General features: G+C 44.2%; 1 protein-coding gene across 1 annotated transcript in view; it reads left to right on the top strand.

Moving 5' to 3' along the window:
• The window catches only part of DLG5 (discs large MAGUK scaffold protein 5), a gene marked incomplete at its 5' end in the record, with an annotated part of 120,736 nt that overhangs the window by 63,522 nt on the left and 40,355 nt on the right, over positions 1–16,859 (top strand). The window contains 1 exon segment of the mRNA XM_082673425.1: positions 16,088–16,347. Within this exon segment, the coding sequence (XP_082529551.1) occupies positions 16,088–16,347 (260 nt within the window).

Below are 16,859 nucleotides of genomic sequence, written 5' to 3'. Positions count from 1 at the left end.
TTAATCTCTTTACTTGGTCGGTCTCCCGGGAGTACCTGCCTGCCTTTCCCTCTGCCACCTCCCTCCCACGCCATCCCCGCTTCTGACCCGTTGTGGGACCCCCATGCGCCTATGCAGGGCCCCTCCTCATCCCATGCAGGCTCTGATGGCCACTCTGGGGCACCCCTTGCCCAGTGGAGCCTCCTGCCCTACTCTGCCTTACCAAATGGCTGTAAGGTTAAATAGTTCAAAACGGGGAAGGGCAGCGCTTTCTTCATGTTTTTATACTATTTTTTAAATTGCAAAATTAATATGCATTTTGTGAAAATGGTGGAGTAGAAGGATGTGCTCTCACTCCGTCTTGCGAGAACACCAGAATCACAACTAACTGCTGAACAGTCATCGACAGGAAGATACTGGAACTCACCAAAAAAGATACCCCACATCCAAAGACAAAGGAGAAGCCACAGTGAGACCGTAGGAGGGGCGCAGTCACAATAAAATCAAATCCCGTAACTGCTGGGTGGGTGACTCACAAACTGGAGAACACTTACAGCACAGAAGTCCACCCACTGGAGTGAAGTTTCTGAGCCCCACATCAGGCTTCCGAACCTGGGGGTATGGCAACGGGAGGAGGAATTCCTAGAGAATCAGACTTTGAAGGCTAGCGGGATTTGATTGCAGCAGTTTGACAGGACTGGGGGAAACAGAGACTCCGCTCTCGGAGGTCACACACAAAGTAGTGTGTGCATCGGGACCCAGGGGAAGGGGCAGTGACCCCAGGGGAGACTGAACCAGACCTACCTGCTAGTGTTGGAGGGTCTCCTGCAGAGGCGGGGGGGGGATGGCTCTGTCTCACCATGAGGACAAGGACTGGCAGCAGAACTTCTGGGAAGTTCTCCTTGGCCTGAGCCCTCCCAGAGTCCGCCATTAGCCCCCCCAAAGAGCCCACGTAGGCGCCAGTGTTGGGTCACCTCAGGCCAAACAACCAACAGGGAGGGAACCCAGCCCCACCCATCAGCAGTCAAGGAGATTAAAGTTTTACTGAGCTCTGTCCACTAGAGCCACACCCAGCTCTACCCACCACCAGTCCCTCCCATCAAACCTCTTAGATAGCCTCATCCACCAGAGGGAAGACAGCAGAAGCAAGAGGAGCTACAATCCTGCAGCCCGTGGAACACAAACCACATTCACAGAAAGATAGACAAGATGAAAAGGCAGAGGGCTATGTACCAGATGAAGGAACAAGATAAAACCCCAGAAAAACAACTGAATGAAGTGGAGATAGGCAAACCTTCCAGAAAAAAGAATTCAGAATAATGCTAGTGAAGATGATCCAGGACCTCGGAAAAAGAATGGAGGCAAAGATCGAGAAGATGCAAGAAATGTTTAGCAGGGCTTCCCTGGCGGCGCAGTGGTTGAGAGTCCGCCTACTGATGCACGGGACACGGGTTCATGCCCCGGTCCGGAGAGATCACACATGCCACGGAGCGGCTGGGCCCATGAGCCATGGCCGCTGAACCTGTGCGTCCGGAGCCTGTGCTCCGCAACGGGACAGGCCACAGAGGTGAGAGGCCCGTGTAGGGCAAAAAAAAAAAAAAGAAAAAAAAAAAGAAATGTTTAACAAAGGCCTAGAAGAATTAAAGAACAAACAAACAGAGATGAACAATACAATAACTGAAATGAAAACTACACTAGAAGGAATCAATAGCAGAATAATTGAGGCAGAAGAACATATAAGTGACCTGGAAGACAGAATGGTGGAATTCACTGCTGCAGAACAGAATAAAGAAAAAAGAATGAAGAGAAATGAAGACAGCCTAAGAGACCTCTGGGACAACATTAATTGCACCAACATTCGCATTATAGGGGTCCCAGCAGGAGAAGAGAGAGAGAAAGGACCTGAGAAAATATTTGAAGAGATTATAGTCGAAAACTTCCCTAACATGGGAAAGGAAATTGCCACCCAAGTCCAGGAAGCACAGAGTCCCATACAGGATAAACCCAAGGAGAAACACACCGAGACACATAGTAATCAAATTGGCAAAAGTTAAAGACAAAAATTATTGAAAGCAGCAAGGGAGAAACGGTAAATAACATACAAGGGAACTCCTATAATGTTAACAGCTGATTTCTCAGCAGAAACTGTACAAGCCAGAAGGGAGTGGCACCATATACTTAAAGTGATGAAAGGGAAGAACCTACAACCAAGATTACTCTACCTGGCAAGGATCTCATTCAGATTCGATGGAGAAATCAAAAGCTTTACAGACAAGCAAAAGCTAAGAGAATTCAGCACCACCAGACTAGCTCTACAACAAATGCTAAAGGAACTTCTCTAAGTGGGAAACACAAGAGAAGAAAAGGACCTACAAAAACAAACCCAAAACAATTAAGAAAATGGTCATAGGAACATAACATGTCAATAATTACCTTAAACGTGAATGGATTGAATGCTCCAACCAAAAGACATAGGCTTGCTGAATGGATACAAAAACAAGACCCATATATATGCTGTCTACAAGAGACCCACTTCAGACCTAGGGACACATACAGACTGAAAGTGAGGGGATGGAAAAAGATATTCCATGCAAATGGGAATCAGAAGAAAGCTGAAGTAGCAGTACTCGTATCAGATAAAATAGACTTTAAAATAAAGACTGTTACAAGAGACAAGGACAGTACAATAATGATCAAGGGATCAATCCAAGAAGACGATATAACAATTATAAGTATATATGCACCCAACATAGGAGCACCTCAATACATAAGGCAAGAGCTAACAGCTATAAAAGAGGAAATCGACAGCAACACAGTAATAGTGGGGGACTTTTAACACCTCACATACACCAATGGACAGATCACCCAAACAGAAAATTAATAAGGAAACACAAGCTTTAAATGACACAATAGACCAGATAGATTTAATTGATATTTATAGGATATTCCATCCAAAAACAGCAGATTACACTTTCTTCTCAAGTGCCCAGGGAACATTCTCCAGGATAGATCACATCTTGGGTCACAAATCAAGCCTGAGTAAATTTAAGAAAATTGAAATCATATCAAGCATCTTTTCTGACCACAATGCTATGGGATTAGAAATGAATTACAGGGGGAAAAAACCGTAAAGAAACACAAACACATGGAGGCGAAACAATACATTACTAAATAAACAACAGATCACTGAAGAAAGCAAAGAGGAAATCAAAAAATACATAGAGACAAATGACAAAACACGACGATCCAAAACTTATGGGATGCAGCAAAAGCAGTTCTAAGAGGGAAGTTTATAGCTATACAAGCCTACCTCAAGAAACAAGAAAAATCTCAAACAATCTAAGCTTACACCTAAAGGAACTAGAGAAAGAAGAACAAACAAAACCCAAAGTTAGCAGAAGGACAGAAATCATAAAGATCAGAGCAGAAATAAATGAAACAGAAACAAAGAAAACAGTAGCAAAGATCAATAAAACTAAAAGCTCGTTCTGTGAGAATGTAAACAAAATTGATAAATCATTAGCCAGACTCGTCAAGAAACAGAGGGAGAGGACTCAAATCAATAAAATTAGAAATGAAAAAAAAGTTATAGCAGACACTGCAGAAATACAGAGCATCCTAAGAGACTACTACAAGCAACTCTATGCCAATAAAATGGACAACCTGGAAGAAATGGACAAATTCTTAGGAAGGTATAACCTTCCACGACTGAACCAGGAAGAAATAGAAAATATGAACAGACCAATCACAAGTAATGAAATTGAAACTGTGATTAAAAATCTTCCAAGAAACAAAAGTCCAGGACCAGGTGGCTTCACAGGTGAATTCTATCAAACATTCAGAGAAGAGCTAACACCCATCCTTCTCAAACTCTTCCAAAGAATTGCAGAGGAAGGAGCACTCCCAAACTCATTCTATGAGGCCACCATCACCCTGATACCAAAACCAGACAAAGATACTACAAAAAAAGAAAATTACAGACCAATATCATTGATGAATATAGATGCAAAAATCCTCAACAAACTATTAGCAAACAGAATCCTACAACACATTAAAAGGATCATACACCATGATGAAGTGGGATTTACCCCAGGGATGCAAGGATTCTTCAGTATATGCAAATCAATCAATGTGCTACACCATATTAACAAACTGAAGGATAAGAACCATATGATCATCTCAATAGATGCAGAGAAAGCTTTTGACAAAATTCAACACCCATTTTATGATAAAAACTCTCCAGAAAGGGGGCACAGAGGGAACCTACCTTAACATAATAAAGGCCATATATGACAAACCCACAGCCAACGTCGTCGTCAGTGGTGAAAAACTGAAACAATTTCCTCTAAGATCAGGAACAAGAGAAGGATGTCCACTCTCGCCACTATTATTCAACATAGTTTTGGAAGTCCTAGCCATGGCACTCAGAGAAGAAGAAAAAGAAATAAAAGTGATACAAATGGGAAAAGAAGAAGTAAAACTGTTTGCAGATGACATGATACTATACATACAGAATCCTAAAGATGCTACCAGAAAACTACTAGAGCTAATCAATGAATTTGGTAAAATTGCAGGATACAAAATTAATGCACAGAAATCTCTTGCATTCCTGTATACAAAATGATGAAAAATCTGTAAGCGAAATTAAGGAAACACTCCCATTTACCATTGCAACAAAAAGAATAAAATACCTAGGAATAAACCTACTTAGGCAGGTAAAAGACCTTTATGCAGAAAACTCTGAGACACTGATGGAAGAAATTAAAGATGATACCAACAGATGGAGAGATACACTGTGTTCTTGGATTGGAAGAATCAATATTGTGCAAATGACTATACTACCCAAAGCAATCTACAGATTCAGTGCAATCTCTATCAAATTACCAATGAAATTTTTGACAGAACTAGAACAAAAAATCTTAAAATTTGTATGGAGACATAAAAGACCCCGAATAGCCAAAGCAGTCTTGAGGGAAAAAAGCAGAGTGGGAGGAATCAGACTCCCTGACTTCAGACTATACTACAAAGCTACAGTAATCAAGACGGTGTGGTTCTGGCACAAAAACAGAAATACAGATCAATGAAACAGGATAGAAAGCCCAGAGGTAAACCCAGGCACCTATGGTCAACTAATCTATTGACAAAGGAGGCAAAGATATACAATGGAGAAAAGACAGCCTCTTCAGTAAGTGATGCTGGGAAAACTGGACAGCTACATGTAAAAGAATGGAATTAGAACACTCCCTAACACCATACACAGAAATAAATGCAAAATGGATTAGAGACCTAAATGTAAGACCGGGCACTATAAAAAAAAACTCTTAGAGGAAAACATAGGAAGAACACCCTTTGACATAAATCACAGCAATATCTTTTTTGATCCACCTCCTAGAGTAATGGAAATAAAAACAAAAATAAACAAATGGGACCAAATGAAACTTAAAAGCTTTTGCACAGCAAAGGAAACAAAAAGACGAAAAGACACCCCTCAGAATGGGGGAAACTATTTGCAAACGAATCAATGGACAAGGGATTAATCTCCAAAATATAAACAGCTCTTGCAGCTCAATTTTAAAAAAACCAAACAACCCAATCCAAAAATGGGCAGAAGACCTAAATAGACATTTCTCCAAAGAAGACATACACATGGCCAAGAAACACATGAAAAGCTGCTCAACATCACTAATTATTAGAGAAATGCAAATCAAAACTACAATGAGGTATCACCTCACATGGGTCAGAATGGCCATCATCAAAAAATCTACAAACAACAAACGCTGGAGAGGGTGTGGAGAAAAGGCAACCCTCTTGTACTGTTGGTGGGAATGTAAATTGATACAGCCCCTATGGAGAACAGTATGGAGGTTCCTTAAAAAACTAAAAGTAGAATTTCCATATGACCCAGCAATCCCACTACTGGGCATATATCTGGAGAAAACCATAATTCAAAAGGACACATGCACCCCATTGTTCATTGCAGCACTGTTTACAATAGCCAGGTCATGGAAGCAACCTAAATGCCCATCAACAGACCAATGGATAAAGAAGATATGGTACATATATACAATGGAATATTACTCAGCCATAAAAAGGAATGGAATTGGGTCATTTGTAGAGACGTGGATGGATCTAGAGACTGTCATACAGAGTGAAGTAAGTCAGAAAGAGCAAAACAAATGTCGTATATTAACGCATATATGTGGAACCTAGAAAAATGGTACAGATGAACCGGTTCATCACAGTGTTTGGCAGAAATTGAGACACAGATGTAGAGAACAAACATATGGACATCAAGGGGGGAAAGCGGCAGCAGGTGGGGGTGGTGGAGTGATGAATTGGGCGATTGGGATCAATATGTATACACTGATGTGTATAAAATGGCTGACTAAGAACGTGCTGTATAAAGAAATAAATAAAATTCAAAAATTCTATAAAATTATGCATTTTGTAACACAATAAAAGAATCAAGCAATAGAGACATTTAAAAAATAAAAGAATATTCGTGTAGTCTCACTCCACGGAAATAACTAACCATAGCTATGTTACTTTGAAAAGTTTGAGATTTATACCTGTACACATAGAACCCTTTATATCTTGTTAACATATTTGAGAAAATAGAATCACACCGCTCCTTTTGTTGCTAACATTGTTTTTTTGCTGAATATGTCACATCTTTCTATTTCAATACAGATTCTCCTTCCTTGTTTTTAACGGCTGCAGAGTATTGAGTTACATAGGAGCATCATCATTGATTTAACCAGTCTCCTATTGACTGACCCTTGGACTAGTTTCAGTATTTTCCCATTATAAACTATGTTCTGTTGAAAAATGTGTTTCTGTGCCTTATTTTGTTTCTCTGATATTTGTTGAAGCCTTATGTGGAGTACACAGTCCAGGCTCCGTGCAGGCCGCTAAACTGGATATACTTGGAGATAGCTGGCGTCTTGTCCACGAGCCCTCTGAGTAGGGGGTTTGGTTGTGTGTGGGAAGTCTGGTGGTGGGCCTGGGTAGGCCTGGCCCAGCGGTGGTAACGGGAAGGTTCCTGGAAGGGGAGGTGAGTGCAGGCCAGGGCAGCAGGAGTCCAGCTGGGGCAGAAAGCCCCGCAGCACAGCAGGGGCGTCCGCAGCCCACCTGCTGCACCATCTCAGAGAAACAACTCTCACTCCCACCTTCCTCTCCTCCGCCCTTTAACCTTCCGGCCCTGGAGGGGGCGGGGCGGGGCGGGGCGGTGCTCTGGGAGCTTTGCTTGAAGGATGAAGTGAGGCACCAAGGAGAAAGTGCTGGACCCGCGTTTCTTCTGGGGGTGGTGAGAATGTTCTGCGGTTAGACAGTGGCAGTTACCGCACAGCTTTGTGGATTCACGACCTTGTGAATATTCCAAAACACATAGAATTGTGCACTTTAAAGGGTGAATTATATGGTATGTGATTTATATCTCAAAATAAAAGGCTCCAGTTACCACTTGGTCATAAAAAACCAAAAACCTGCCCTCTTGAGGCATGATGTTTTATTGCCTCCCATTCTCTGACTTCCCTCAGGACCCAAACAGCTCGTATGCGCATCCAGGCCAAGATGATGGCCTCCTGTCCCCCGCTTCCCGTCCCCCGACAAGTGACCTGGGAAGGCTTTCTCCCCGATGCTTCCATCTCACATCACTCCTCTTCTCCTTTTCCTATAGCGCTGACCCTTGGGGGGGGGTAGTTGATTACAGTGGTCAGTGACTTTCCCCGGTTCTCTTCAGCTGGACCAGTGCCCCTTAGCAAGTGGCCTGCGGGCCACCTCAGGGCCCCCCCGCCCAGGAGAGGAGGGCCCAGTGCCTCGGGTGGGTGTGAGGGGTGAGGGGTGTGTCTGAGCTGCCAGGCCACCTGCTCTCCCCAGCCAGCGCCGTAGCATTTTCACCAGGTCTAGGACGGGTGCTGGGCTGTGAAAAGCTCAGGTCTTGGATAGGCCAACAGCCGAGAAAGCAGGGCACATGGGGGTGGCCACAGGTCTCCTCCCTGCAGGCCCTGGGGCCAAAGGTTGACCTCACTGGACAAGGCTGGTTTTGTTGCCTGGTTCCTCCCACGCCTTGTTAACTTGAAGAGGCCCTTGCAGGGGTAAATGGTGCTGTTTGACTTGCATGTTTGCTTGAGGGATTTGTGGGCTCCCAGCCTTCTACATGATTTATCTCAGAGGAAATGAGGCAGCTGTGTGGGAGGGCACCATGGGCCTGGGGCCTGGGACCTCTCCCTCTCCAGAGCAGCAGACAGGTGGTTTTTCTCATGTGTTTGCATGTGTGCGAGCATGCGTGCGTGCGTGCATGTGTGTGTGTGTGTGTGTGTGGCCAGGGGGAGCACGGTATGGCAGTTCCATCTCCAGGGGACCGCAGTCAGAATGCACCATCTGGATGCCCAAGTGTTCCGGGGCAGAGATGGCCAAGCCTTGGTCGGGGAGCAACGTAGAGGGTAGTTTTGCATCTCCTTTCTTTACAATAATGCATATTCTTTGGTTAAAAAACAACTTCAACAACAGTGAAGTCACCCACCCCCACCTCAGCCCTGGTGTCACTTCCTGGAGGTGACTGACCTCTCTGAACCACTTGGGATATTTCCTTGTGGACATTTGCTATGTCATACTTAACACACAAAGTTTTGTTTTTATTTTCTGCCACCTGCCTTTTTTTTTTTTTTTTAACTGTGCAGTATATCATGAGTCTCCTTGTATTTTCTGTAAATTTGGAGCATACAACAAGATATTTCATAGTTTAGTTGTCAGTAATTTATTAACCCCATTCTGTGTGTGTTGGGAACCTTGGTAGTCTGCAGTTTTTCCCGTTACAAATTACTTTTTGATGGGCACCCTTACATATGTCCTTATGTTCCTTTGTGCATGTTTTTCTGAAGTTTGTTTCTTAAAAGGTACAATTGTCAAGTTCAGAGCAGTGCTTTTCTTTTTTAAAAAAAATAGGTTCTGCCAATTTATTGGGGAAACTTAAGGCTCCAGGAAAGTTCCCTCTCCTCCTTCTGGCCTTGTCAGGTGACAAAAAGAGTAAATATACTCTTTTCTTTGGTGATTCATTTCTTTGGTGATTCATGAAAGTTAACTTCTTTTCTCAGATAACCCAAGAAAGGGGTTTCTTAGTCTTCAAAGAGCTTGGCTCTCAGAGAAGCCCAGAGTGTTTCTGACCAGTGTGGAGCAGGATATAAGGACAGCTGTGTTCTTGGCCTCCCTGAGGGGAGCAGCTCAGGCTGTGGCTGTCTTGGTGTGTGGATGGGACCAAACCCTGGGTTTGTGCCTCCCCTGCGTCACTTTCACCCCCTCCTCACAGGCCGGAGGAGGGTCATCTCTAAAGACTGCTGCCTGCATGAGCTGAGAAGTGTATCACCTTTTTCATTTTAGAATTCTGAGCCAGATTTAACTATTCTGTCTCTCAGAGTACTGTTAGCCTCAGCTGGGAAGCTGAACATTTGACTGTTAGTGTGTGTGCGCCTAACTGTCTACCAAGAACATAATCGTGTAATAGTAAAAAGGAAAAATTGTAGACTGATAGGGGAGTTTTTCAAATCCTCTGGAGTTAACTGTGACTGCGGTTTTCCCAGATTTCTTCAGAGGCTTTTGATTACATTAGCACAGGCATGATTCTCAGCCCTGCTTGTAGAGAAAAGTTGAGAAGTGTTAGGGGCCCCATGAGCCTCTGAATATCCGGGTGCTGTCGTATGGGAAAGAGACTGTTCTTGTGACTCCAGGGCTACGACGAGAGGTTAAGAGTTGAGGAAAATGGGTAGCTCATAAAAAGCGAGGCCTTCTCATGCCGAGCTTTCACCTGTGGAATGGGCAGCTGAGACAGCACAGGGTATCAGTCTGATCTCCCTAGGGTCGCCTCTCCTGATCCCGGATTCTACTGCGTTAGCAGGGCTGGGTTGGGCATCAGAAAGGATCCCAACCTTTCTGATTTTGTTTCTGGGTTTGTTCTGGGATTTTCTCTGATTGACCCTGTCTCACTGGAAAATTGTGACCCATCCTGGCAGCAGATTCACTCTGCCCTCAGTTGCCTCTGGATTGTCATACAGACCCCATCCAAGCACCTCACGGTTGGGGCATTTGGGGGCTACTTCCCAGTGAAGAGAGGCCAAACCGCAGTGTTGACTGTTGTGGACCAGTGCATGTGGGCTCTGCTGGGCCAGTGCCCAGAACAGGGTTTTTCTTTGCATTGTTTTAAGGCAGTCTTTAAAATTAGGTTTTATTTTATTAATATGTGGGGTGATATTTAATTTATATTTTATTAAATTTTTTTAAAAATTGAAGTATAACTGACATGTAACATTGTATTAGTTTCAGGTGTACTATATTACGATTTGATATTTGTATACATTGTGAAATGATCACCACAGTAAGTCCAGTTAATATACATCAACTTATATAGTTACACATTTTTTTTCTTGTGATGAGAACTAATTTGTTTCTTGTTCTTCTTTTTTCTTCTTCTTTTTTTAAATATTTATTTATTTATTTGGCTGCGCCGGGCCGGGTTTTAGTTGCGGCATGCGGGATCAAACCCAGGCCCCCCTGAACTGGGAGCATGGAGTCTTAACCCCTGGACCACCAGGGAAGTCCCAGAGCTAGTTTGTTCCTTGAATGAAGCTTGGAAGGCTGGACAACTGTGGGAGTGCATTTGCCTGTCTACTCAGGCCTGCCACCTTGTGGGAAACTCTGGGAATGGCAGCAGTGCTTTTGTTCTGTAGTAAACCACAGGGGGCTCTTTTGGAGCCTTGAGCTTCTCACCTGGCTTGGAGATGTTTAGAGAATAAAACATTTGGAGTGATTTTTAATTGGAATGTTTGAGGTACTGCCCACAAGACAGGGCAGTCTGGTCTAGAAGCTGGTTCTTTTCCAGATGTGACCCTGAAGGCAGGAGAGCTCTCCACTGGCGCTCTGTGTCCTGGGCATGTGTGGGCACGTCCTTGTGGGATGCCCTTCTCATCTCTCAGTGGTGGGCACTGTGTCAGCTGATGTCCTTGCTGTCCTCCAACCCTCATTGTCTGCACCTGGACAAATTCAGTGGTCCTCAGTTTGTACTGCACTTGGGGACCCAGTTCTCCTTTGTCTAGTAATTTATGGAAAAGAATAATGTTGTATCTCTATCTTGCAACATATACAAAAATATATTCCAGTAGTTTAAATAAATAGTTTAAAGATTTAAATGTGAAAAGTAAAACTAACACTTTTTAAGAAAACTAATGAGAGAGAGTATCCTCATGATCTCAAGGTAGGAAGGAAAGAATTTCTTAAGTAAAACAACCAAACCACAAACCATAAAGGAAATGATTGATAGATTTTACCACATTAAAACGTGAAATTTTAGTAACAAAGGGCACTCAAGAAGATTTAAAAGCCACATACTGGGAAAAGATATTTGTAATGAATATAACTGGAAAAGGATCAGTACCTGGAATTTAGAAAGAAGTTCTGCAGAAAGAAAGGAAGGGAGAGGAAGGGGGATGGGGGGAGGAAGGGGCAGGTGGGGAAGGAAGGAGGAAAGGAAAATAAAGGATATGGACAGGCAATTCATAGAAGAGAAAGTGTGTGTAGTCAGTAAACATAAGGAGAGTTGCTCTGTCTTTCTAGTAATCAGGAAAAGCAAGTTTTTAAAAAAAGAGATCTTATTTTTTGTCCGTGAGATTGGCAGTACTTAAAAAAGAAGTCTGATTGTTTCACGATAGCCAAGAGGTGGAAACATCCCAAGTATCCTTTGACGAATGAATGGATAAGCAAAATGCAGTACATATAAACAATGGAATATTTTTCATCTTTAAGAAGGAAGGAAATTCTGTCACATACTGCAGCCTGGATGAACCTTGAGGACATTATGCTAAATGAAGTCAGTCAGTCACAAAAAGATAAATACTGTAGGATTCCTTTTATATGATTCTATTTATAAATACTGTATATACCTCTAGATTAGTTGGATTCATAGAAAACAAAGTAGGAGGCTGGCTGCCAGGGGCTGGGGGAGGGGGAACAGCTAATTGTTTAGTGGGGACAGAGTTTCAGTTTTGCAAGATGAAAAAGTTCTGGAAGTTGGTTGCACAACAATGTGAATGCACATAACGCTACAGAAATGTATACTTCAGAGGTTGAAGAAGGCTAAGACGGTTATGTGTATTTTATCACAAGTAAAAACTAAAAGAAGAACCTGACCGTATGAAACCTTGGTGAGGATGTGTTGATGACAGTAACTTTCAGAATTCCTGCCCACAGGTGGTGGGATATAAATTGGGATAGCCACCCTGGAGAGCAATTTGCTATCGTCCAATCAGTGGGGAAAAGTCCGTATTCTGATCCTTAGCTCTACTTCAAGGTGTCCACCCTAGAGGAGAATCTCACCGGTGTGGGAGAGGAGACATGTACAGGGTTCACAAGAGTGTCATTTATAACAGCAAAAAAAATGGAGATGAGGTAAACATCTATCCATCAGACTGAGAATGTGTGATGCAGGCATAGAGAACAGACTTGGGGCTGCTAAGGGGGAGGGGGCTGTGGTAGGGGTGGATTGGGAGTTTGGGACTAGCAGATGCAAACTATTACATATAGAATGGATAAACAACAAGGTCCTACTGTATAGCACAGGGAACTATATTCAATATCCTGTGATAAACCATAAAGGAAAACAATGTAAAAAAGAATATATATGTATGGCTGAATCACTCTGTTTGTATAGCAGAAATTAACAGAATGTTGTAAATCAACTAGACTTCAATTTAAAAAGATCTATCCACAATACAAAATAGATAACCAACAACGATCTACTGTATAGCACAGGGAACTATACTCAATATCTTATAATAAGCTATAATGGGAAATAATCTAAAAAAGATATATATATATATATATATGTAAAACTGAATCACTTTGCTGTACACCTGAAACTAACACAACATTGTAAATCAAATATATTTCAATAAAATTTTTTAAAAAATCTAAAAAAAAAAAAACCCGTGTGATGTACTCCTACAGTGAAGCACTACCTGCACCACTGACTACACCTCAAAAGCAGCATTGACTAGAAGGAAGCACATGGAACACCATTAGGAACTTTCATGAGTACAGAAGTAGTATAGGTAGAATATTGTGCATGGTGATGGTTGACAGCAAATTTAGGAGAGCAATTCTGGAGGGGAGGAGAGGGGTACTAGATAAGAGAAGGGTGTACTGGGGGCTTTGGCTAAGCACTTGTACTATTTTATATCTTTGGAAAGCAATTTGAGACATGCGACAAGGTAGAGTCGGCCCTCTATATCCGTGGGTTCCACATCTGAGGATTCAACCAACCAGGAATTGGGGGAAAAAAAAAATCCCAGAAAGTTTGAAAGAGCAAACCTTGAATTTGCCTTGCTGACAGCTATATTTACATAGCGTTTTTGTTGTGTTGGGTATTATAAGTAATCTAGAGATGATTTAATGTATAGGAGGATGTGCGTAGTTCGTATGTAAATACTACACCATGTTATATGAGGGATGTGAGCATTCATGGATTTTGGTATCCGTGGGGCGTCCTGGAACCAGTCCTTAAGATGAGAGCTAAGTGGTGGGTACTTAAAATTCTGTTACCTTATTTGCTGTGCTTTGCTGTATGTTTGGAAGATACTGCATTGTGTCTTTAAGAAGACTTTAAATGATCGAGTGAGGCTAAGTCAGTGGTTTTCTGACTATTTCTCAGCATGCAGTCCTGATCTGCAACAGTGACGCATTTTTATAAAATGGTGAAGATTTTAACCGCCCGAGGAAGCTGTGTACCTATTTTTAAAGTGAGTTTTGTAGTTTGGTGTCCTCGTAAGATTTCCTTTGAAGGAAGGAGTTTTGCTTTAAAAATAAAAAAAAGAAAAGGAAAAAGACTAAAAGCCCTGAATGAGCTGATTTCTGAGATTCCCTTTTTCCCCATTAATCTGTAGTCCTAGGAGCTAATGTCTCAGAGGAATGAACTCACTTTCCTTGCCTCTAAAAGATTCTGACATTTGAATTAGCTCTTTCCTGTTAATCGTATTTATTGAGGGCTCACCCTCCCTCCACAGGGAATATTCAGTAGTTCCAGGTTCTGGTTCTCTGGGCTGCAAAGATCTTCTGATAACTCAGGGTCCATGTTGGATGAGCCAGGTGATTCCTGGACTGTTGGACCTGGAACGGTTAAGCAAGCCTTTCTGGCTCAGTCGTGTCATGGAGTGGGGGGGCTGCGGGGGTGCTCCGGAGATATGAGCCCTCAGCCCAAGGGCTCACTCAGATCCCCTGAGGTGCTTAGCAGAAGTCAGCCGGCCCTGACCACCTCTTAACACATCTTGTATTTTGTTCTGTAGAGCAGCACCCTGGGTGAGCATTAGTACCCCCTGTAATTCAGAGTAGAAAGCTCTCTTGCTTAAACCCTCCCATGGTTCCCATCTCACTCAGGATACAGTCTTTGCTGTGAGCCTTGAAACTGTGCCGACTTCTCTGGCCTTTTTATTTTATTTTTTTTAAATCTGCACTCTTAACCTTATACTTTTTTTTTTTTTTTTTTTTTCCGGTACGCGGGCCTCTCACTGTTGTGGCCTCTCCCGTTGCGGAGCACAAGCTCCGGACGCACAGGCTCAGCGGCCATGGCTCACGGGCCCAGCCGCTCCGCGGCGCGTGGGATCTTCCCGGACCGGGGCACGAACCTGTGTCCCATGCATCGGCAGGCGGACTCTCAACCACTGCACCACCATGGAAGCCCTAACCTTATACTTTTTAAAAAGTATATATTTATTTATTAATTTGGTTGTGCCAGGTCTTAGTTGCGGCAGGCAGGCTCCTTAGTTGCGGCATGCATGTGGGATCTAATTCCCTGACCAGCGATTGAACCCGGGCCCCCTGCATTGGGAGCGCGGAGCCTTAACCACTGCCTTCTGGCCATTTTTTTGAATCCACTTCTCCTTGTTCACTGGGTTCCAGTCACTCCTCCCTGCCCTCCTGTTTGTGCCTAGGACATGGCTGGTGATTCCTGCCTCAGGGCCTTTGCACTTTCTCACTCTCTGCCTCATGTGCTCTTGGCTGCTGGTCTTCATTTGCACCCAGGCTCGGAAGTCACCTTCTTAGAAAGACCTCCTCAGGCTGTGGACTCTCTCACAAGCTACTCTGCTGCCCAGAAGTCTCTCTCCAGCTCGTTATCCTGTTTTATTTTTTATTTCCTCGACAGCCCTTATTATGCTCTCAAGTTATTTTATTTGAGAACTGATCTCTGTCTACCGATCTCGGTCTCTGTGTGTTTGTATCGGCCCATCAGGATAAGCGGTCCACAGGCCACCGTCACTGTGTCTGTTCGGCATCACCAGCATTTAGAACAGGGCTAGAAGGTATTAGGTACTTGTGTCAGGGATCCTCAGCATCGCCCTCAGGTTTGGTGATTTGCTAGAAGAACTCACAGGACGTAGCGTATAATCCTACTCACAGCTAAAATCTATTTCAGCCAAAGGGCACAAAGCAAAATCAGCAAAGGGAAGAGGTGCATGGTGTGAAGTCCAGAGGCAATCAGGTGCTAGGTTCCAAGAGTCCTCCCGCTGTGGAGTCTCACAGGACAGACTTAGTTCCCCCAGTACCGAATCGTGACAACACGTGTGAAATGTAGCCAGGGAAGCCCATGAGGTGCTCTCTGCCCGGGGCTTTTACCGGGAGCTGGCCACGTAGGAACCCCCTGCTTAGCGTGCTCTGAAATTTCAGACTCCCAGAAGAAAGCAGGAGCTGAGCCGGAAGCACACTGTTCGTCCAGTCCAGGCGTGGGGAGCCCTTCCTGTCACTCGGGAAAGTTTTGTATCAGTCCAGGGAACTGCTTACTGTCCACGTTCCCAGACGCCAGCTAAGGGTCAACTTGCAAGCAGGCCTTTCTAAGGATGGGTGTCTCAGGCCTGCTCTGGTGGCTCTCTCCTGTACACTACTTAAGAAACGTTTGTGAACGAATGAATCAACTCAGCGGGGCCTGTGGAATCAGACCTCAAGACCCCTGAAAGCCAGAGGGTGTGACCTCCCCTCCCTTGTCAACAATCCTTCCCCCAGACAGACGGAGGCGAGTTTGTCCTTCCTCCTGCCCTCAGACCTTTGGTAATCGTGGCTCTGTGGTCCCCAGGTGTTGAAGCACAACGGGTCATCAGAAATTCTCAACAAGCTGTATGACACGGCCATGGACAAGCTGGAGGTGGTTAAGAAGGACTATGACGCCCTGCGGAAGAGGTATAGCGAGAAAGTCGCTGTCCACAGCTCGGACCTGAGCCGCCTGGAGCAGCTAGAGGAGGAGAACCAGCGCCTTCTGAAGCAGACGGAGATGCTGACCCAGCAGAGGGACACGGCCATCCAGCTGCAGCACCAGTGCGCCCTCTCCCTGAGGAGGTAGGAGCCTGGGCCGTCAAGGAGGGGAGCGAGCGAGCTGGCCTGTCTCTTGCACTCAGAGAATGGCCAGAGGGCCGAAGCATCCTCTCTGCCGGGGGCCACTCTCCTCTGTGGGCTTGTGGTTACCTATCTGCAAGGCTCTCCGCCACTTTCTGGGGGGGTAAAAAAAAAAAAAAAAAAAAGCAATTGAACTTTTTCAATCAAAAATTACTTACGTCCAGGAAACATTTTCCTGACACTGTCTTGGCACTTGTGCTCCTTCCTTTCTTCTTCATCTGAGCGACTCGGGCGCGTTCTGACCGTCCTGTGTCTCAGGTCACCCCACAAGCCTCTCCCCTCTGTGTCAGTCACCCACCTGGCAGATAGGAAAGTTAATTGTCCTAGGCATTGTTCTTCTAAAGTTGCACTTTCTGTTAAGGTAGATAATCTGTAGGGATGTGACCCCTGCCCTGCAACAATGTTTCTTAAGGTACGTTCCTGCAGAATACCTGTTCTCTGGGGTGCTTATCAGG

Source organism: Grampus griseus (genome assembly GCF_964374135.1).
Source record: "Grampus griseus genome assembly, chromosome: 16".
NCBI classification, from domain to species: Eukaryota; Metazoa; Chordata; class Mammalia; order Artiodactyla; family Delphinidae; genus Grampus; species Grampus griseus.
Note: the sequence above shows the minus strand (reverse complement) of the source record. Positions and strands in the feature narration are given on the sequence as shown.